Source organism: Rhinoraja longicauda, chromosome 10 (genome assembly GCF_053455715.1).
Source record: "Rhinoraja longicauda isolate Sanriku21f chromosome 10, sRhiLon1.1, whole genome shotgun sequence".
NCBI classification, from domain to species: Eukaryota; Metazoa; Chordata; class Chondrichthyes; order Rajiformes; family Arhynchobatidae; genus Rhinoraja; species Rhinoraja longicauda.
This window is the reverse complement of record NC_135962.1, coordinates 26,194,311-26,217,762: the sequence shown is the minus strand read 5'-3', so window position 1 is coordinate 26,217,762 and position 23,452 is coordinate 26,194,311. Positions and strand designations below refer to the sequence as shown.

The window sequence follows — 23,452 nt, the reverse complement described above, 5'->3', positions numbered from 1 at the left end:
CAGGCAGCAGCGCTTGGTCCACGCCGCCACGATGGAGCCCATCGCGTTGCGGCTGAATTACCCCATTGTACGCCCACTGTCGTCCGTGGACTCCCATTTCGCTCGGGCTCTGGCGGAATTCCCAGATATTATGGCCCCGCAATTCCGGTCGTCGACCCCCAAGCACGGGGTGGTCCATCATATCATATCTACCGGCCCACCCCTCCACGCACGAGCACGCCGACTGCCGCCTGAGAAGCTACGCCTGGCACGGCAGGAGTTCCGCCCGATGGAGTCCATGGGGATCGTCCGCCCTTCCAACAGCCCATGGGCGTCCCCACTCCACATGGTCCCCAAGGCAGACGGGGGCTGGAGACCTTGCGGGGATTATCGGCGGCTGAACGTCGCTACCACCGAGGACCGATACCCCGTGCCCCACATCCAGGACTTCAACGCCCATTTGGCTGGGGCTACGATATTCTCGAAGGTGGATCTGGTGCGGGGCTACAACCAGATCCCGGTCCGCCCGGAGGATGTGCCCAAGACGGCAATCATCACGCCGTTCGGACTCTACGAGTTCATCCGGATGCCGTTCGGCCTCAAGAACGCGGCGCAGGCATTCCAACAGCTAATGGACGGCGTGTGTCGCGGGTTGAATTTCCTGTTCGTCTACCTCGACAACATCTTGGTAGCCAGTCGCTCGCGGCAGGAGCACTGTGCCCACATCCGGCAGCTCTTCCAGCGGCTCAGCGAGCACGGGTTGGCTATCAACCTCGCCAAGTGCCGTTTTGGCGTGGCCACAATTGACTTTCTCGGCCACCGTGTGTCTTCGCAAGGCGCGGTTCCCCTGCCGGACAAAGTCGACCCCATCCGCCGGTTTCCCCGTCCGTCCTCGGTGCGCGGTCTGCAGGAGTTCGTCGGCATGGTGGCGTTTTACCACCGGTTCCTGCCTTCCGCGGCCCGCATCATGCGGCCGCTATACGAGCTGCTGGCGGGGAAGCGGAAAAACGTCGTGTGGACCGGCGAGGCGGTAACAGCCTTCAACGGCGTGAAGGTGGCCCTGGCTCGGGCTGTGCTGCTGGTTCACCCACGGGAGGATGCCCTGACAGCCCTTACGGTGGACGCCTCAGAGTCGGCGGTTGGTGCCGTACTGGAGCAACTGATGGACGGGGGTTGACGCCCCTGGCCTTCTTCAGCCGGCACCTCAACAACGCCCAGAGGAAATACAGCACTTTTGACCGCGAGCTCCTAGCTCTGTACATGGCCATGCGCCACTTCCGCTATTTCCTGGAGGGTCGCCCGTTCACCGCGTACACGGACCACAAGCCGCTCACGTTCGCCCTGGCAAAGGTCTCCGACCCGTGGTCCGCCCGACAGCAGCGCCATTTGCCCGACAGCAGCGCCATTTGGCATACATCTCGGAGTTCACCACCTCCATCCGCTTCATCGAGGGGAAGGAAAACCGGGTGGCCGACGCGTTGTCTCGCCCCGCCATCAATGCCGTTTTCGAAGTGGTGCCCGGCATTGATTATTCTGCCCTGGCGGAGGCCCAGCTAACGGACGGGGAGATGCCCGCCTACCGGACTGCCATCTCTGGCCTCCGCCTTGAGGATGTCCCCCTCGGCCCCGGAGGAGCGACGATACTGTGTGATGTGTCGGCAGGTCAGCCGCGCCCCATCGTTCCAGCCATGTGGTGCCGGAGGGTGTTCGACGTGGTCCACGGGCTGGCTCACACATCCATCCGGGCGACGACCGCACTGGTAGCTGCGCGGTTCATGTGGCATGGTCTGCGCAAGCAGGTTGGCCACTGGGCCCGCACCTGCATTCCGTGCCAGACGGCAAAGATTCAACGCCACGTCCGGGCGCCACTCCAGAAGATCGGTCTACCCTGCCGGCGTTTCGACCACTTGCACGTGGACATTGTTGGCCCTCTCCCGCCGTCCCAGGGCATCACCCACTTCCTCACGGTGGTGGACCGCTTCATGCGGTGGACGGAGGCCATACCGCTGGCCGACACAGCCACATCTACATGCGCTCGTGCGTTGGCCGCGCACTGGATCGCTCGCTTTGGGGTGCCGGTGGTCATCTCATCGGACCGGGGGCCACAGTTCACCTCTGAGCTGTGGTCGGCCATGGCCCACCTGTTGGGCGTGCGGCTGCACCACACCACGGCCTATCACCCGCAGGCAAACGGCCTGGTGGAGAGGTTCCACCGGCAGCTGAAGACAGCGCTGAAGGCACGACTCTCCGGCCCCGACTGGATGAACGAGCTACCATGGGTCTTGCTGGGCATCCGGACTGCGCCCAAGGAGGACCTGGCTTCGTCATCAGCGGAGCTCGTATACGGGTCCCCGCTCACGGTGCCCGGGGAGTTCGTGCCCTCGTTGCCGGGGCGAGAGGAACCGCCCTCATCCACCCTACAGCGCCTCCGAGAGCGAGTTGGCAAGCTCGCACCCGTGCCGACGTCCCGCCATGGGACATTCCGCCCTTACGTGCCATCGGCCCTCCGGGACTGCGCCTTTGTGTTCCTGCGCCGTGACGCCCACCGGACGCCACTCCAGAGGCCGTATGAGGGCCCGTACCGGGTGCTGGAGCACGGCAGACAACCTTTGCCTTGGACATGGGGGGCCGGCCGGAGGCAGTGTCAATTGACCGCCTGAAGCCGGCCCACTTAGACATTGACCAACCGGTGCGGGTTGCCCAGCCTCGGCCACGAGGTCTCCCACCTTTGCGGGTCCCACCACCTGTCCCTCCAACTGTGCCTCCGCCGGCCCCTCTGTCGACCGATTACCGTACGCGGTCCGGTCGGGTTGTGCGACCACCAGTGCGCTTCGTGCCTCCGGTTCTGGGGGGGGGTCCTGTGGCGGCTCCCAGGGGTCGGGCCATACCACTACCGAGCCCTCGGCACGGAAATGGACCAGTCCAGGGGGGCGGTCCGGTACCAGGTATATAAGGACAAGGTTTTGGGCGCGAAGCCATTCCGGCAGACTCGACCCGTCTGATAACCGTGTAATAAACCATAACGCCCCCAAAATACCCGGCTCCTTGCCTTTATTTCGGGCCTCTACCGACGCGCCACAATGTCAGACTAACTGGTCTATAATTTCACGTTTTCTCTCTGCCTCCTTTCTTAAAAAGTGGGACAACATTAGCTACCCTCCAATCCAGTGCCAAGTGCCAAGAAGCACTTTAATTTAGCCTGGTTATGGAAAAACTTATCAATTATACATGTTACTAAAAACTCAAGGTGACGATCAAGATGACCTACACAGCTTGCTATTAAATGATTTGTCCTTATCAGAGGTATTTATTCACAAAATGCTGGAGTAACTCAGCAGGTCAGGCAGCATCTCAGGAGAGAAGGAATGTGCGACGTTTCGGGTCGAGACCCTTCTTCAGACTGGTGTCCAGGTGAAAACTTCCTAAAGCCACTCCAAACCTTCATGATTAATGTCAATCTCAATCTCATTGATGTCAATCTCATTTTTTGAGGGAGGTGGTAGGGTGGGAAATTAGGGCAGTGGGGGGAGGGGGGCGGGGTAAGTGGTGTGTGGGATAGTTACAGAATAGGTCCCGCCAATAATAAAATCAGTATAAAATCATTTTGATGTAGGGATAAGTCGAACCAATCTTGGTTCACTATTACTTTCAACAGAAATAACGTTTTGAATATCTGTAAATTCAGAGGCATTGAAGTATGTTAAAAACTTTTTCAAAAATAATGAACCTGAAATTAGCACAGTACAGTCCAAGAACAGGTCCTTCAGCCCACAATGTTTGTGCCAAACATGATGCCAAGACCAACTCTTATCTCCCTGCACTTAATCCATATTCCTCCTGTAGGAGCCATTTATGTTTAGACTAGCTACTGTTGGCATATTATATTATTTTGTCTAGATATATCTTGCCGTATTATTTTGGACACTTGGGGGTGGTCGTTAGATGAACAGGGTGGTGTGTATATGGGCATAACGGACAGGGAGTGGTCAGATACAGGGAGGGAGAGTATACAGCTCTTACCAGACCTGTGAGCAGACGGGGAACAGACCTGGATAAGGCCTGGAGATCTGGGACCAGACCAGGGACAGAGCAGCCAGCTACCACTTGTATGCAAAATAAGTACAGCCTGGTATGTTCATCTCCTTGTTTGTACAACTACTTCAATAAACAACTAATTAAACTTTGAAAAAAACGACTGGAAGATCTATTCTGTTGGGGTTTGCGTACAATCACTCCGACTCCCTGTGTAGTAATGGCAATTAGAAAAGAGTTTACTGGAAAAGTCTGGACGTTGCCATTACACCTCCATTCCCTGCATATCCATATGTTCATAATTCCTAGGAGTAGAATTAGGCCCTTTGGCGTTTAGACTTTTGAGATACAGCGTGGAAGCAGGCCCTTCGGCCTACCAAGTCCGCTCCGACCAGAGATCACCCCGTACACTAACATTATCCTACACACTAGGGACTATTTACGTTACAGAAGTCAATTAACCTACAAAACTGCACGTCTTTGAGAAAACTGGAGCACCTGAAGAAAACCCACACGGCCAAAGGGAGAACAAACTAACTCCATGCAGACAGCACCTTATGACTCGTACTCAATGCACCAACCTTTGAAAACAAGCATACCGTATGCCGCCATTTCCACTCTGTTTAGTTGTGTTGCCATTTTCAGGACTTGGATCCCAAAATATCCCTGTATATCACAATTGTTAAGGGTCATGAAATTAATTGTATATTTTCCCCTTAAATTTGACCTCCCAAAGTGCCACACATCACCTTACTTAGATTAAACTCCATCTGCCCCTTCTCCACCATTAAAATTATTTTAAAAATTGGAACACAATTAGTCTCATTGCCTTAAATTGTAAATATGTAAATTATTGGTAATCTGTTATTAGTGAAATGTTATTAAAATTGATGAATTTGTTTAATTTTAATTGCAAGTTTGTCATCAATATTTGAAAAACTTAACTAGCCTAATAATAAAGTCATTTTTTTCTGCTCTTGAAATTATACAATATTGTATTTTTGGACTCCAGACAACAATATGCTTTAGATATTGCGAAAGATGTCCTGTTCTGGCTCATCAATGCAGCCTGAATCGTATAAATTTTCATTACAAAAATGGGTGAACATTGTATAAATGTATAAAAGAAAACTAATGCATGAGTGGAATTTTAACCATATGAAATTGGTGGAACTTGTGAATAATTAAATTTGAAATTTGAATTTATTAGCCTACTTGCAATTTTATGTGCCTTAATCTGATTAGTTCATGTATATACAAGTACTGCTTCAGTTGCTAGCATATTTTTCAGAACACTCTTTTTAGCTTATTATAGGGGATCTTTCACAACATTACTCACAAATCTTGGAGGTGGATGTTTATAAAGAGATGGACATGCGATCAAAAGAAGTGAGAAGACATGGTTTCAGTATCAAAGCTTTATAATGATTTGGGTGGTGGTGTAGGAATAATTAAAGAACTGGGCAAATAATATGATTAGAACAGTATTTAGCTAGGAAAGAATCATCAGTTTTAGGTAGCGATTTGCTATAAAGTAATAAAAATATCTATTAATAGTGTGAATAACAGTAAAATGGCACTGGAATTGAGACTGGACTTAGTAATTGGTTTTGGAAATGTAAATTGAGCTTAATTCTGGAATTGGGCATTAATATTTAAACATAATCAACTGTCGAGGGGGAAGGGTGTGAGAAACTCTGCAACAGGACAGTTGCGAACAGGTACACGGATAGGATAGGATTCGAGGGATTATGGGCCAAATGCAAGCAGGTAGGACTAGTGTAGATGGGGCATGTTGGTCGGTGTGGGCAAGTTGGGCCAAAGGGCGTTTCTATGCTGTATGACTCTGACTCTAATTAAATTATAATTGGCAAAAATATTGTAAGGCTATAACGTAGCTGGAAGTGATTATCTGTAGAAGGGGGGGATAAATATTGGTGAAATGGCATTGATGCAGATGAGGGTATTCACACAATATTGGGTGACAGACAACACAAATGATTACTGGAAGGGGTTTCTGCTACATATAAGTGCAAAATAATAGTTTTTAAGGCAAGATAATGTCCAAAGGGGAGGCAATTAGATTCTCAAATTTGGAGGAAGGAATTCTAATGGAAAATGGCAGGAGTGTTGGTCTCAAATGGACAGAAGTATCCATCTCTCAAAACCAAAGTTTGAATTGTTTCAAATTTCATGAGTTAAATTATAATATGCAAAGGAGTAATGATAACATATTAAAAACTATTTATTGTGCTTGACTACAGATCCAAGCAGGGATCTTTTGTTGAAAGATGAAAAATACATTATCAGTGTACAAAATCTTGAGAGGAATAGATTGGGTAGAGTCTCTTGCCCAGAGTAGGGGAATCGAGAACCAGAGGACATAGGTTCAAGGTGAGGGGGGAAATATTTAATAGGAACCTGAGGAGTAACCTTTTTACACAAAGGGTGGGGGTAATATGGAACAAGCTGCCAGAGGAGGTAGTTGAGGCAGGTACTATTGCAACGTTTATGAAACATTTAGACAGGTACTTGGACAGGACAGGATTGGGTTAGACCTGCGTGGGTTTTCTCCGAGATCTTCGGTTTCCTCCCACACTCCAAAGACGTACAGGTATGTAGGTTAATTGGCTGGGTAAATGTAAAAATTGTCCCTAGTGGGTGTAGGATAGTGTTAATGTACGGGGATCACTGGGCGGCACGGACTTGGAGGGCCGAAAAGGCCTGTTTCCGGCTGTATATATATGATATGATATGATATGGGCCAAACGCAGGCAGGTGGGACTAGTGTAGTTGGGACATGTTGGTCGGTGTGGGCAAGTTGGGCCGCTGGGCCTATTTCCACGATGTATGACTATGACAAAATATCTTTAAGTATTCTGACAATAGTTTATTCTGTAATGAAACATTTAAGCTTTCTGATGGTTAAGTATGGCTTCAAGAAGATTATATTCCACTAAGTGTATTTGCTTACTTAGCATTCATATATTTCCTGCCAGGTTTATATTGTAACACTTGAACGGCAAAAATTGCACATGCCAAGGCAAAGGCAGTTCTTCAAGATTGAAAGCTCTGCAGCTGAGGTCTCTCAGGATGCAGTTACCGCTGTGGATGGTCTTCTCAGTTTGGTCCAGGCTGAACTAGGAACACTGAGTAAACTTTGGCTGTCTGTACTGCAAGACCATGCCCTTCTCACCTTGTCTCCAGAATACAACAGTCAACTTCCAGCTGGAGGTAAAAATGTTGACATTCATAATTTTGCTTATACTTCACCATCTATGTAAATTTAAAAGGTTGCAAATTGCTGGAGTAACTCAGCGGCTCAGGCAGTATCTCTGGAGAACATTGATAGGTGACATTTTGGGTTGGGATTCTTCAGCTTGATTGCAGTCAGGGTGGGGAGAGAGTAAGCTTGAAAAATTTGGGGCAGGATAAAAAATGGCAGGTGGGAGGTGGATACAGGTGGTGGGATTTCTTAGATTGTCAGGTCCAGAGATGCCTGATTCACTGAGCCACTCCAACACTTTGTGTCTTTTTTGTAAACCAGCTTCTGCGGTTCCTTCTGTCTACAAAGATAGATATGATATCAGCATGCAATATCATGTGAGATCAGCATATCAACTAAATGAGATGCACTGAACTGATAAGGTATGCCAAACAGAACTAGCTCTTGAAATCTATTTTGCCAGTTTACTAATTGCATCAGTGCTTAATGAATTTGATTTCTGTCTGGCTTTAATGGTGTTGTGAGAGCAAACAGTCGAAGCTTTGTCTCACCACATAGTCCAGAGATAACTAAATTCTCCGCTCAATTAACTCCCCAGTCCAGTCTGATAGTGGTGGCTTATGTTGAACATAATGATTGAGTCACTACAAAAGTTGAAAAAAATCTTTTTAGAAGCATTTATCTTGTTAAACTATGAATTCTTGCCTATATAATTGGAACGTATCTAATCGAATGTCATTTCTAATAAGTTTTTTTTGTTGTCTGTAATTCTGAGACTCTCAAGTATTAATCGAACATTAATATTTTTTTCTATGACTAGGTGGTTCCTTCTATACTTCAGAAACCATTGAGAGTGCAAGGCCACATTATTGTAATTCTTGGGCTCCTATCCTACATGCCACTGCGTTGTGGCTGAACAGTACAGACTTCGTACTGATTGATCCAGATGAGAACTCTTCTTCCCTATCTCGACCTGTAACTCCAACAATGCTAGGTCACGAATCCACTTTAACAAATGCGGTCAAGTCTCCAGAGGATATCAACTCCGATAGATTCCACCTTATTCTAGGTTAGTAAATCAATTTTTCTCTTTAAGTGGAATTGATATATATAAAACATGCATTTTCCTTTCCTTTCTTTCGAGATACAGCGCAGAAACAGGCCCTTTGGCCCACCTTGCCCACACCGACCAGTGATCAACCCCATACAGATCCCACACACTAGGGACAATTTACAATTTTACCAAAGACAATTAACTTACAACCCTGTACGTTTTTGGAGTGTGGTAGGAAACCGGAGCACCAGGAAAAACCCACGTGATCACAGGGTGAACGTGCAAACTCTGTACAGACAGCACTCGTAGTCAGGATCGAACCCAGGTCTTTGGCGCTGTAAAGCATGTGCATATTTAGAAAAGAAACCTCCCCTGCAAAATAAATTGCATTTTTTGAAGAAAATATTAACATCGGTTAAGTACTAGATGAAACTGAAGCAAACAAATTTGTAGGTACTTTTAGTCTATAGATGAATTGAGAAGCTCTTGACTAAGAGCTGCTCAATGGAAAAAATGTCAAAAATGTCGAATCATGGAACTTGATGGTCGGATTTAAGGATTTTTTTAAAAACAACGTCCTGTGTTTTTGTAACACTTTGCAAGAACACGTACTATTGTTTTACCACAGGTGGAAGAAAAATAGTCAGATGGAACAATGGGAAATTGGTGACGGGTGACTAAGGGATGGGTTAATAGCGAAGAAGACATACTTGATTAAAGTGAAGATAAGATCAATTATAAAAAGGAGAGAATCAAAAGGAAGAAATGGAGGATATGAACAAGAGGGAGGCCACAGAGATTCACAATTTTTAATCAAGGATAGTGGTAATCTGAAGCCAATATTGATCAATGAGGAAGGTGGCATTCTGAAGATTTGTAGTCTGGAGGACAGAAGACCAGCATGTTGCCCAACGGGTGTCAAATGTTAAGGATAGAAGGCATGAAAATGGGATTAGGATGCAGAGATCAGCCTTGATTGAATGGCGGAATAGACTCGATGGGCCGAATGGCCCAATTCTACTCCTACAGCTTGTGAAGTTGTGATTTGGTGTTGATGGGTTGTATGTGGCCAAGGTTGTATGTTCTGGAGCTCTTTAAGAATGGTGTTTTGCGTAAAGGAGAGTGGTCTTTCAGATCCAGAGCTTGAGGAGAGGAGAACTAGCAAGCGAGGTGTAATTATGAGGAAAGGAATAATGACTTGAGTAGGTTTTAATCCTGTTTGTGATTAAATCTGTAACTCATACCTGCTGCATGAGGAGAGTGGACAAGGCAGAGGAAGAAAACAAGATGTATCAACAAGTTGTTTGACAATGGAAAAGGGAGGCCTCAGTAAGAATTAATGTGGCCAATTTAGAATGGGCTGAGGATTAATATGCTAGTTATGTGCTAAGTTGCAGCCAAGTTTGTGTAGGTCTGATCTAAGAATGCAGCCTTGGCCTTTCCAGTAAAAATACCATGGTTGGATGAATGCTGGAGATGAGAACTGAAGCAAGAAAATTAGTTGAATAAATGAACACATGATGATGAATATTAGACAAATATATGCCTTGGTGGTATTTTTTCCTTTATTGTTGGCCCTATCCTCTGTAGAGAAAAGAAAAGTTTTGCACTAATTGCAAACCTAATTCCTTTCAGAAATATCAACCACGCAATACTATACAATACAATATATTGTAGGGACATACGGATTAGCGGGGGGGTACAGGGGTACAACGAGATTGAGAATGCGACTTCCATACGATGCAATAAATTAATTAGCTAATCAACATAAATTTAGACAACCCAGAGAAACAAAATTAGAAACAGTTTTAAAACAGAATAAAGTGCAAGTAGATCTGTGCCGGGTCGCTGTGTGACATGCCCATCTGACTCAGCAGGACCGGTTCATAGCAGCTATGGCCCTGGGGATGAAGCTGTTCCTGAGTCTGGAGGTGCAGGCGTAGAAGGCCTTGCAGCGTCTGCCAGATGGTAGAAGTTCGAACAGACTGTTGCAGGGGTGTGAAGAGTCTTTGTGAATGCTGGTGGCTTTCCTGAGGCATCGTGTGTTGTAGATGCTCTCCAAGGATGGTAGCTGTGTTCCGATAATCTTCTGAGCTTTATAGACTACCCGCTGAAGAGCTCTCCTCTCTGCCTTGAAGCTGGAAAGGGTGCAAAGAAAATTTATGAGGATGTTGCCAGGACTCTAGGGCCTGAGGGGAGAGGTTGAGTGGCCTAGGACTCTGTTCCCCGGAGCGCAGCAGGATGAGGGGTGATCTTATAGAGGTGTACAAAATTACAAAAGGGATAGATTGGTCGACGCACAGTCTCTTGCATAGATTGGGGAATCGAGAATCAGAGGACATAGGTTCAAGTTGAGGGGGAGATATTTAATAGGAATCTGAGGGGTAGCTGCCGGAGGAGGTAGTTGAGGCAGGTACATGGATAGGATACGTTCAAAGGGACAAATGCAGGCAGGTGGGACTAGAGTAGATGGGATATGTTGGTCGATGTGGGCATTTGGCCCAAAGGGCCTGTTTCCACGTTGCATGACTCATAAGAATGCCAACAGTTGACAATAAGAATGGGAGAAAATAAATTCTTCTGTTGCAATTGCAGGAATCAGTGTGGAGTTTCTATGTTCACCACGGCCAGATGCATCGATGGAAAGCATTATAGCCTGCCTACGAGCTCTACATTCCCTACTGGATGTGATCTGGCCACGCTGTAAAATTGGAAGTGATCAGGTATTCCAGTCACATTTTACAACGTTTTCAGTTACCATATTGTAATCATTTTTTTAGAGCTTGACTTTATGAGGAATCTTTTACCTTTTTTAGTTTGACAATATGATAGCACGCATTCACATCTCAGCACAATAATTGACGCACAGTGAATATGCTTTTCTAATTCCTGTGAAAATGAGGAAAATTTCAATTTAAGATGTAAATAGGTAATGTTTACTAAAGTAAAGTCTTGAGGTGAATCATTGGATTTCTTTTAAATGAACATTTGCCTTGTGGCTTTCATCACCTCTTTGGTTATCTGTATAACAGAAACCTTGGCATGAATAAATATTTTGCTCCTGCTTCCTTTTAATTGTATCTTGTGAAATAGAAGCTTTCTGTTTCACATGAGTACATTTATAGTTTGACAGTCCATGCAAGTTTTCCTGTAAGTTATCCTTCAACTAGAGTAACGAATGGGCATTTTTTCAGTTTATTTCTTAAATTGACATCAGTATAAATTCCCTTTCATGCTTCATTGTAGGAACTTGGAGTAGAATTACTGAACGTTTTGCATCGCTTGATTGTGACACGCGAGTCCCCGTTAATCCAACTGGCTGCAATTGATGTTGTGGAACAGATTATAAGGGCAGCCCAAGAGCATGTAAAGGAGAAACGGAGAAGTGCAGCAGGTGGGTATTCACGGAATTGGTGGGGGAAAAAAAGTCAATACATTTTTGTTCAATTCCTCACATGGAAATTGTTCACAGCACTATTAGGCAGATAGTTGGACAGAGGCCAGAGATTAAAATTCAAAATGTGTGAGATAAGGAGAGAAGCTGCCGGGTGGTGCCAGCAATGGCTGCCTCGCCAACAGGCTGTCTGTCCCTTCCTTCTTTGTGTCTGTTTTGTATGTGTTAAATATACAGTGCCCTCCATAATGTTTTGGACAAAGACCCATCATTTATTTATTTGCCCCTATATTCCACAATTTGAGATTTGTAATAGAAAAAAAATCACATGGTTAAAATGTACATTGTCAGATTTTAATAAAGGCCATTTTTATACATTTTGGTTTCACCATGTAGAAATTACAGCAGTGTTTATACATAGTTCCCCCCATTTCAGGGCACCATAATGTTTGGGGCACAGCAATATCATGTAAATGAAAGTAGTTATGCTTAGTATTTAGTTGCATATTCTTTGCATGCAATGACTGCTTGAAGTCTGCGATTCATGGACATCACCTGTTGCTGGGTGTCTTCCTCTGGTAATACTCTGCCAGGCCTATATTGCAGCCATCTTTAGCTTATGCTTGTTTTGGGGGCTAGTCCCCTTCAGTTTTCTCTTTAGCATATAAAAGGCATGCTCAATTGGGTTCAGATCGGGTGATTGACTTGGCCACTCAAGAATTGACCATTTTTTAGCTTTGAAAAACTCCTTTGTTGCTTTAGCAGTATGTTTGCGATCATTGTCTTGCTGTAGAATGAACTGCTGGCCAACGAGTTTTGAGGCATTTGTTTGAACTTGAGCAGATAGGATGTGTCCATACACTTCAGAAATCATTATGCTACTACCATCAGCAGTTGTATCATCAATGAAGATAAGTGAGCCTGTACCTTCAGCAGCCATAGATGCCCAGGCCATAACACCCCCACCACTGTGTTTCACAGATGAGTTGGTATGCTTTGGATTTTGGGCAGTTCCTTCTCTCCTCCATACTTTGCTCTTGCTATCACTCTGATATAAGTTAATCTTCGTCTCATCTGTCCACAAGACCTTTTTCCAGAACTGTGGTTGCTCTTTTAAGTACTTCTTGGCAAACTGTAACCTGGCCATCCTATTTTTGCTTTTTGCAGTACAGCCTCTGTATTTAGAATCATAGAGTCATAGATTGATACAGTGTGGAAACAGGCCCTTCGGCCCAACTTGCCCACACCGGCCAACAATGTCCCAACTACCCTAGTCCCACTTGCCTGCGCTTGGTCCATAACCCTCTAAACCTGTCTTATCCATGTACCTGTCCAACTGTTTCTTAAATGATGGGATAGTCCCAGCCTCAACTACCTCCTCTGGCAGCTTGTTCCATACAACCACCCACTGTGTGAAAAAGGTACCCCTCGGATTCCTATTAAATCTTTTCCCCTTCACCTTGAACCTATATCCTCTGGTCCTCGATTCCCCTACTCTGGGTAAAATACTCTGGGCATCTACCCGATCTATTCCTCTCATGATTTTGTATACGTCTATAACGGCACGGTAGCGCAGCGGTAGAGTTGCTGCTTTACAGCGAATGCAGCGCCGGAGACTACAGGTGCTGCACTGTAAGGAGTTTATACGTTCTCCCCGTGACCTGCGTGGGTTTACTCCGAGATCTTCGGTTTCCTCCCACACTCCAAAGACGTACAGGTATGTAGGTTAATTGGCTGGGTAAATGTAAAAATTGTCCCTAGTGGGTGTAGGATAGTGTTAATGTACGGGGATCACTGGGCGGCACGGACTTGGAGGGCCGAAAAGGCCTGTTTCCGGCTGTATGTACATGATATGATATGATATGAAGATCTCCCCTCATCCTCTTGCGCTCCATGGAATAGAGACCCAGACTGCTTAACCTCCCCCTAAAGCTCACACCCTCTAGTCCTGGCAACATCCTCGTAAATCTTTTCTGAACCCTTTCAAGCTTGACAATATGTTTCCTATAACATGGTGCCCAGAACTGAACACAATATTCTAAATGCGGTCTCACCAACGTCTTATACAACTGCACGATGACTTCCCAACTTCTATACTCAATACTCTGACTGATGAAGGACAAAGTGCCAAAAGCCTTTTTGACCACCTTATCTACCTGCGACTCGACCATCAAGGAACAATGCACTTGTATTCCTAGATCCCTCTGCTCTACAACACTACCCAGAGGCCTACCATTTAATGTGTAGGTCCTGCCCTTGTTCGACGTCCCAAAATGCAATACCTCACACTTCTCTGAATTAAATTCTATCAACCATTCCTCTGCCTTCCTGGCCAATCGATCCAGATCCTGCTGCAATCATTCACAACCATCTTCACTATCTGCAAAACCACTAACTTTTGTATCATCAGCAAACTTGCTAATCTTGCCCTGTATGTTCTCATCCAAATCATTGATGTAGACGATAAACAGTAATGGACCCAACACCAATCCCTGTGGCACACCACTAGTCACAGGCCTCCATTCCACCATCACCCTCTGCTTCCTTCCATGGAGCCAATTTGCTACCCATTCAGCTATCTCTCCTTGGATCCCATGAGATCTAACCTTCCAGAGCAGCCTACCATGCAGCACCTTGTCGAAATCCTTACAAAAGTCCATGTACACAACATCTACAGCTTTGCCCTCATCAACCTTTTTGGTCACGTCTTCAAAAAAAATCAATCATATTTGTGAGACACGACCTCGCACGTACAAAACCATGCTGACTGTCCCTGATCAGTCCTTGTCCATCCAAATGCCTGTATATCCTATCCCTCAGAATATTCTCCAGTAACTTACTAACTGCAGATGTTAAGCTCACTGACCTATAGTTCCCAGCATTTTCCCTGCAGCCCTTCTTGAAAAGAGGCACAACATTTTCCGCTCTCCAATCCTCCGGCACCTCTCCAGTATTTAAGGACGACTCATAAATTTCAACCAGGGCTCCCGCAATTTCCTCTCTAGTTTCCTGCAATGTCCTCAGATATATCTGATCAGGCCCCAGAGATTTGTCTACCTTCAAACACAACAGTACCTTCAGTACTTCCTCGATTTCCTACTTCAGTATTTCTGTTCATGAAGTCTTCTGCGGACAGTGGTCATTTTCAAATCCACATCTGACTCCTGAAGAGTGTTTCTGATCTGTCAGACAGGTGTTTGAGGATTTTTCTTTATTATAGAGAGAATTCTTCTGTCATCAGCTGTGGAGGTCTTCCTTGTCCTGCCAGTTCCTTTGTGATTTAGTAAGCTCACCAGTGCTCTCTTTCTTCTTAATGATGTTCCAAACAGTTGATTTTGTAAGCTAAAGGTTTGGCTGATGTCTCTAACAGTTTTATTCTTGTTTCTTAGTCTTATAATGGCTTCTTTGACTTTCATTGGCACAACATTGGTCCTCTTGTTGATAAACAGCAATAAAAGTTTCCAAAGGTGATGGAAAGACTGGAGGAAAGACTAGATGCTGAGAGCTCTTTTATACCTGCGTTACGAAGGGAATTAAACACACCTGAGCTATTACAAACACCTGTGAAGCCATGTGTCCCAAACATGGGGGGACTAAGTATAAACACAGCTGTAATTTCTACATGAGGAAACCAAAATGTATAAAAATACCCTTTAATAAAATCTGACAATGTGCACTTTAACCACATTAAATGTTTTCTATTACAAATCTCAAATTGTGGAGTACAGAGGCAAATAGATAAATGATGGGTCTTTGGCCCAAACAAGTTGTGTGTCTTGTTGCTTTTTTTAGTATGGTTGTATGGTAATCTGAATTTCACAGTACCTTAATTGGTACATGTGACAATAAACTGACCTTGAAACCTCCTTCAGACTGGGTGGGACCTCCTTCAGACTGGTTGGGCCCCAACCCGAAACGTCACCCATCCATGTTCTCCAGGGATTGCTGCCTGACCCGCTGAGTGACTCCAGCACTTTGTGCCTTCTAATCACCAGAATCTTCTGTTTTTTTGCGCTGGAAGCTCTTTTCAGCTCACTTTGCACTGACCACAGAACTTATGTACTATAAACGATTATACCCACTTGCCACTTGAGGATTCGGGAGAAACTTTCTACTTGTGTATGTCAAATTTATGAATGAAATAGGTTAAATTTTTGTTTTTGTATATTATTCTGTACAGTTGATGATGGTGCTGAATGAAATTAGTTAAATGTTTTGTTTTTGTCTACGATTCTGTACAGTTGACGATGGTGCGGCTGAGAAAGAGACCCTACCAGAATTTGGAGAGGGCAGTGACACAGGTGGGCTTGTGCCAGGAAAGTCCCTCGTCTTTGCTACACTGGAGTTGACCCTCTCCATCCTTGTTCGTCAGATTCCACAATTAAACCTTAAACTCGTGGATTCCCCTCTTGGCAGTTCTGGAAAACCTCAGGTGTTGTCCGAGGATGGATCTAAGTTAGTAGTAGCTGCCTTGCGAATTCTCTCTGAACTCATTGCAGTTTGTTCTCCAACAGGTAAGTGGAGCAAAATTAAATTTGCTGTTTTAATTCCAATAATTTTTTTCACAAATGTTTTTTTCCCCTTATTTCTCACCACCCCATTTCAGCCATTGATAATTTGCTTTTGTATTACCGTTCATATCTTCTCTGATCTTTGCAGAATTGCCAGTTCTTCCAAGATCTCAAACTATTTCTTCTCCCGACACCCTCTACCCCGGCCTCTTCCATATATATCCCTCCCTCTGGCTTTACTTTTCACTCCTCTTCTATCCTTATCTGTCACCCTTTGATCTTTTCATCTCCAGCCTTTGCCCACCCATCTCCCAAACAAACCCTCCTCACCTCTCTCCACCTATCACTTGCTAGGCTTTGTCTTGTCACCGTGTCTTTTCCAACTTTCTTCCCCCCCCCCCCTCCCATTTGTCTGAAGGAGTGCCCAGACCTCCAGAGATGCTGTCTGACCTGAGTTATTCCAGCACTTTTTCATTCACTCAAGATTCCAGCATCTGTAGTTCCTTGTATCTTCATAATTATTTCAGTCTTGTTCAAGTTTATTTCGTGTCTGTTTAATTAAAACTAAACATTTTGCAATTCTAAGTGAATCCATTAAAATAAAAGTTCTTGAGTCAGTTGCCGTTCTACTGTTAATTCAAGGGAAATAATTGATGAACAAAAACCAAAGTGCTGGAGGAACTTAGTGGGTTAGGCAGCATCTGTGGAGGGAATGGGCAGATGATGTTTCATGCTAGGACCCTTCTTCAGAATGATGGAGGGGAGGAGGAGGAGGGAGGGAGGGAGGGAGCTAGAGACATAGGTGAGGATGGGGCAAAGCTGGGCAGGTGAAGGTGGATTCAGATAAAGGGAGGGGGGGTCTAATTGGCAGATGGGTGTGGTAAGTGCTATGAAGGCCTAAATGATGGGGAAAAGAAAAATAAATGAGGAAGTATTATTCTCAATGCATCCATCATTGGAGCAATATTTGTGGTATCCTATTAGTGGGTAATTGTTGTTTGTCCTTGGAGTCAGATGTTACCTACAAACCTAACTAAAGAGGAAAAGAAACAAACAATATTGAAGAAGTATTGATTGGTTGGTTGAAATATAAAGCTTGAAAACAGGCCCATCGGCCCACTGAGTCCTTGCTGACTGTCGATCACCCATTCGCACTAGTTCTATGTTATCCCAATTTCTCATCCACCCAATACACACTCGGGGCAATTTACAAAGGCCAATTAACCCACAAACCTGCACATCTTTGCAGTATGGAAGGAAACCACAGCACCTGAAGGAAAGCCATGGGTGATAGGGAGAATATGCAAACTGCACCCAGACAACAGCTGAGGTCCGGATTGAACTCGGGCGCTTGGCGCTGCGAGGCAGATGCTCTATCAGCTGGGCCACTGTGTGTCACCCCAAATTTGTTCTCAAAAATGCAGAAGCAGTGTGTTTTTTGCAGATTTATGTGAAAATTCATTGAGAATTTTTCAATTCCTTAGAAATATTGAATTATCTTTCTTTCTTTTCTAGGAAGTGTGTCTATTCTTCCTACTGTCCTTTACCTTATCACGGGAGTCTTAAAGGAAACTGCAGTAAGGAGGCTTGATGGCTGTATATCTTCAACGGTCAATGCCGCACTGCAGGCACTAAAGGTGGTTGTATCCTCTCCCATGGCAAGGGCAGAGAAGAGCCAAGTCGCTTGGACTAGGCTTCTCCGTAGTGCTCTTGCAACTATTTTGGAATATTGGAATCCAGGTAACAACTAACTCTCCTATATGATGAAGATTATATTCAGGAGTAAAGATGTCCAAAGTCACTTCACAGGATAATTTTTAGTTTAGTTTAGAGATATAGCGCAGAAACAGGCCCTTGGGCCCACCAACTATGTCGCCGTAACCTATCCTACACACTAGGAACTATTTACAATCTTTATCAAAGCCAATTAACCTACAAACCTGTACGTCTTTTTAGTGTGTGAGGAAACCAGAGAAAACCCACGCGATCACAGGGAGAATGTACAAACTCCGTACAGACAGCACCCGTAGTCAGGTTCGAACCTGGGTCTCTGGCGCTGTAAGGCAGCAACTTTACTGCTGCGCCAATATTATAATGAATATTATTGGGCAACGATCAGAAGATTGGCTTAAAAATGAGGATTTGAGGAGCTTTGTAAAGATGCAAAGAGCATTGAGAAGTTTTGGGAAAGAATTCCATGCATTGAGAACTAGACATCCAAGGTATGTGCAGTACAGGAGAAGCAATGAAATCAAGGATGTTCAGCAATGCACAGAAAGGTCTATTGGCTAGAAGAAATAATGAGTATAGGGTGGAGCAACATCGTCGAAAAAAAGGATGAGAATTTTAAAGTTAAGTCCTTGATTACTTAAGACCCAGTGTAGACTAACAACCAAAGGATTTCTGAGTTAGCAAGATTCATTGGGACTTTGAATATGGCAGTAGAACATTGGATGAGCTCCTTAAACCGTGAAAGATGGGAGATCGCATCGAGTACTTGTGAAGTCAAACCTAGGGTCAGATGAAGGCCTGATTAGTGGGTGATTCCTAACAGTTGTGGAATTGGATAGAAGGAGAAGTTACGGAAGTAAAAGTTGGTGGAAGCAGATATCTGGTTGCAGGCTCGCCTCGTGATCAGCTATGACATAGTAAGAACATAAGAAAATAGGACTGGGAGTTGACCACTTGTCCCCTTAAGCCTGTCCCAACACTTAATATGATTATGGACGGTCTTCCCCAGGCCTTGAGGTTGGAATTAGTCTGATGGGGATGTAAGAGTGGACCAGAGAGAGAGAGATCCTTCAAAATGTTGAAAAGCGATGGGAGGGAAATGTGTATCTGGTGTTGGGATAATGTTGGAGCTGGCAGAAATCACAAAGGATGATCAATTGAATGTAGCAGAGGTGGGGTAGAAGATGAGGAGCAGAGTGCAGCAGCTCTGTTCTTGATAAGGGTTGAGGACTGAGGTTGGGAAATGAACGAATGTGATCAAGGGCTCTGACCACTATGATAGAAGGAGATCCTAGTTTCAGGAGGTCATTTCAGAAGCACATTGGAGCATCTCCTGATTTGGAAAAAATAAAATAAAAATGGCGGAACTAGGAGAATGGAACAGGAGCCTTATAGGAGGTAAAGTGGAAGAAGTGTGCAGAGAAGTGTGGGAGTCTGGACGTGATGAATATTTGGGGCCAGCATGTCCCCTGAGATGGTGAGATCCAGAAGGGATGCATCTCTGTTCCTTCCCTTTCTGCACGAGAATGAGGATAAATCCATGAAATTGGCCAGAGCATCTCAGCATTTTGCAGTGACCCTTCCCTTCACGACCCCCTGGTCCACTCTTCTAATCCCACCAGCTACAGACCATCTGATGTACCCTGCAACTGCAGGCGATGAAACACTTGGCCTTTCACCACCTGCACTCTTAATAATCTTTTCAGGTCATGCAGTGATTCACTTGCACTTTTTCCCTTCTAATGTACTCGCAATGTAGTCTCCACTACGTAATAGAAACTAAAAGTAGATTGCATAACTGCTTTGTGTTTAGTCCAGGAGAGTAACCCATTGCCTGCCATTTCAATTCCCCATCTATCTCCCACTCTGATCTATCAGTTTGTGGCTGTCTGAACTGTTACATTGAGGCCCAATGCAAGCTGAGGAACATCACCTCGTGTTCCATCTGAGCGCCTTCTGGACACTTGAATTCTGGAACTTTTCCAATAATTTGAGTTTTCTGCATGAGTTTGAGTTTAGTTTATTGTCATGTGCACCGAGGTACAGTTAAAAGCTGTTTTCGTGCGCTAACTAGTCAGCGAAAGACAAATCATTATTACAATCGAGCCATCCGCAGTGTACAGATACACGATAAAGGAAATAACTAATATGTACAGAATATGCAGATAAAGAGTCTTAGCTGTGCTGATAATTGAAAGTACCTTCACCCCTTATTACCTGCACCCATGTCTTCTTATGTGTTGGAAAGAACTGCAGATGCTGGTTTAAATGGAAGGTAGACACAAAATGCTGGAGTAACGCAGCGGGACAGGCAGTATCTCTGGAGAGAAGGAATGGGTGACGTGGGTCTCGACCCAAAACGTCACCCATTCCTTCTCTCCAGAGATGCTGCCTGTCCCGCTGAGTTACTCCAGCATTTTGTGTCTACCATGTCTTCTTATCTTCCTTTAATATAAACTAAAGTAAATTAAAGAACTTTGTTGCTCATTTAAGTTTTGATTTGTTCTCGTTTCCATAGAGCTGAACCACTCAGATCTGGATGAAGTGAGCATGCTAACTGCCATTAGTATTTTCCTGATGTCAGCAAACCCAGAAGTTACATGTGTGCAGTGCCTTGAAACGGAATGTATCAGCCGGTTTAAAGTAATCCTCAGTTGTAAAAATCCCGTTGTAAGTATTTCTGGAAGATTTACTTCAGTTCAGTAGTATTGAGAGACAATTCCTCTGAGGTAAAGTTTGACCAAATCTCTTCAATGTGTAAACTAAGTTAAAAGTACACATTTTAGCTGCATAAAACCAAAATCCTGGACTTTGTGAAGTCTTGTCAGCATTTTGGAATGATGGGAGGAATTTCTGGCGACAAACGCATGTAGATTTTGGGGTTGCAGTTAATTATGAAGGTCACAAGCTGGCTGGCAGAAGCGCCTCCAGCCATTTCCTAGGTGCACTCTACCACTGAACTGGCCTTGTCAAAAAGTAAGATAGGCTTTCGGAAGTAGTGAAATTCTTTGACACCTGGCATAAGCTAAACATAGAGCTTTAGGAATTTCTACGGCTGCTACATCACTTCATGAGGTCAATCAAGGCCCAACATTTGTGCAGGAATCTCAAAAATCACTTGAATTTATGCTAAATCTATTGATAGTCTTTTCAGAACTGCTGGCAAAGTCCAAAAACATCCAGGCTTACACTTATGCAGGGGGTTTGGGGGCTGCAAACATAATACACACAATTTTAAATTGGCTTTTGCTCAGTTATTTGTCCGGTCGGAATTATTTGTGACTTATCAGAAGATCACAAAACATAGGAGCAGAATTAGGCCATTCTGCCCTCTGAGTCTGCTCCATCATATTAATAGTTTGTTAATAGTTGCATCTCTGAAATAAAATCTTGGCTTCAATCAAACTTCCTCAAACTCAACTGCAACAAATCTGAAATCATCATAATTGGTCCAAAAACGCTCACCAAATCCACCCAAAACTTCATCCTCAATATTGATGGTCTCCCAGTATCCACCTCCCCTCACATCCGGAATCTTGGAATCACCTTTGATCAAACCCTCTCCTTCGACAAACACATCAAACACATCACAAAGACAGCCTTCTTCCACCTCAAAAACATTGCCCGTCTCCGTCCATCCCTCTCCTTCACAGCTGCAGAAACCCTCATCCACGCCTTCATCACCTTCCGTCTGGACTACTGCAACAGCCTCCTCTATGGCTCACCCTCAAAAATCATCAGTAAACTTCAATACATTCAAACCTCCGCTGCCCGTCTACTCACCCACTCCCCGATCCATGACCATATCACCCCCGTCCTTTACAAACTCCACTGGCTCCCCATCCCCCAGAGAATCCAATACAAAATCCTCCTCATGACCTACAAAGCCCTCCATAACCTGGCCCCATCCTACCTGACTGACCTCCTCCACAGGCACACTCCCACCTGCACCCTCCGCTCTGCTGCTGCCAATCTCCTGTCCCCCCCATCCGGACCAAACTCAGATCCTGGGGGGACAGGGCTTTCTCCATCGCTGCTCCCACCCTATGGAACTCACTACCCCAAACCGTCAGAGACTCCTCCTCACTCACCACATTCAAAACATCACTGAAGTCTCACCTCTTCAGCACTGCCTTCAACCACTGAAGGTCACCTCATCTTCTGTCTCCTTTCTCTGTTCGTTTACTTATTTATCTATTTATTCACTTCTCTATGTTCTAGAAATCCCTGTAAAGCGTCTTTGAGTGTTTGAAAAGCGCTATATAAATGTAATGCATTATTATTATTATTATTATTATTAATCATTAATATCAGTCTGAAAAGGGTCACCTATCCATGGTTTCCATACAATACTGCCTGACCCGCTGAGTTACTCCAATGCTTTGTGTCATTTTGTGAAAACCAGCATCTGCAGTTTCTTGTTTTTGCAAGCTATATTAGTGACTCATAAAAGCTCTGCAAGATTTATTGAGGTATATAGACAGAGGGAAAGAGGGTTTTTGATCAGCCCACATTCGTACCTTTTTTACTCTGGGTGGTGGATGTATAGAACAAGCTGCCAGAAGTGGTAGTTGAGACAGGTGCTATAACGGCATTTAAAAAGACATTTGGACAAGTGCAGGGATAAGGAAAGGTTTAGTGGGATATGGACCAAACGCAGGCAAATGGGTTGGGCTTAGATAGATGTGGCAAATTGGTCGGCATGGACACCTGCTTCTGTGCTGCATGAATCTATTACTCTCGGCAAAGGAAAAGGATGATAGACACAAAGTGCTGGAGTAACTCAGCGGGTCTGGCAGCATCTCTGGAGATAAATAAAAGGTTTGTTTCTGTTTGGATCTGCTTTGTGTTGAGCAAAAACAAAATCAGATTCCTTGCTTGTAATATCCAGCCACTGACCCTGCTAGATACATTGGCAGTTTCAATTGAGGGCAGGTCAGCAACTGAGAAACTGCGTATGTTGGAAATATGTCATGGAAGCTTACAAGTGGGTCAGGCAGCATCAGTGGAAAGGGGAAATGGTTAACCTTTCAGGTCAAGGATCGCAGCGGTAGAGTTGCTGCTTTACAGCGAATGCAGTGCCGGAGACTCAGGTTCGATCCTGACTACGGGTGCTGCACTGTAAGGAGTTTGTACGTTCTCCCCGTGACCTGCGTGGGTTTTCTCCGAGATCTTCGGTTTCCTCCCACACTCCAAAGACGTACAGGTATGTAGGTTAATTGGCTGGGTAAATGTAAAAAAAAAAAAAATTGTCCCTAGTGGGTGTAGGATAGTGTTAATGTACGGGGATCGTTGGGCGGCACGGACTTGGTGGGCCGAAAAGGCCTGTTTCCGGCTGTATATATATGATATGATATGATAACTGGGAAAGCAGGAAAATAGTTGGTTTGCTGATGCTGGTTTAAACCGAAGATATAGACACAAAAAGCTGGAGTAACTCAGCGGGACAGGCAGCATCTGAAAAGGAATGGGTGACGTTTCGGGTCAAGGCCCTTCAAGACAGGCAGCATCTCTGGAGAGAAGGA

At 44.9% G+C, this 23,452-nt stretch overlaps 1 protein-coding gene across 1 annotated transcript in view; it reads left to right on the top strand.

Moving 5' to 3' along the window:
• heatr5a (HEAT repeat containing 5a) overlaps window positions 1–23,452 on the top strand; it is an 85,763-nt gene that overhangs the window by 55,962 nt on the left and 6,349 nt on the right. Inside the window, 7 exon segments of the mRNA XM_078406457.1 lie at window positions 7,011–7,245; window positions 8,058–8,306; window positions 10,887–11,014; window positions 11,538–11,685; window positions 15,927–16,199; window positions 17,712–17,936; window positions 20,446–20,597. Coding sequence (XP_078262583.1) covers window positions 7,011–7,245; window positions 8,058–8,306; window positions 10,887–11,014; window positions 11,538–11,685; window positions 15,927–16,199; window positions 17,712–17,936; window positions 20,446–20,597 — 1,410 coding nt within the window.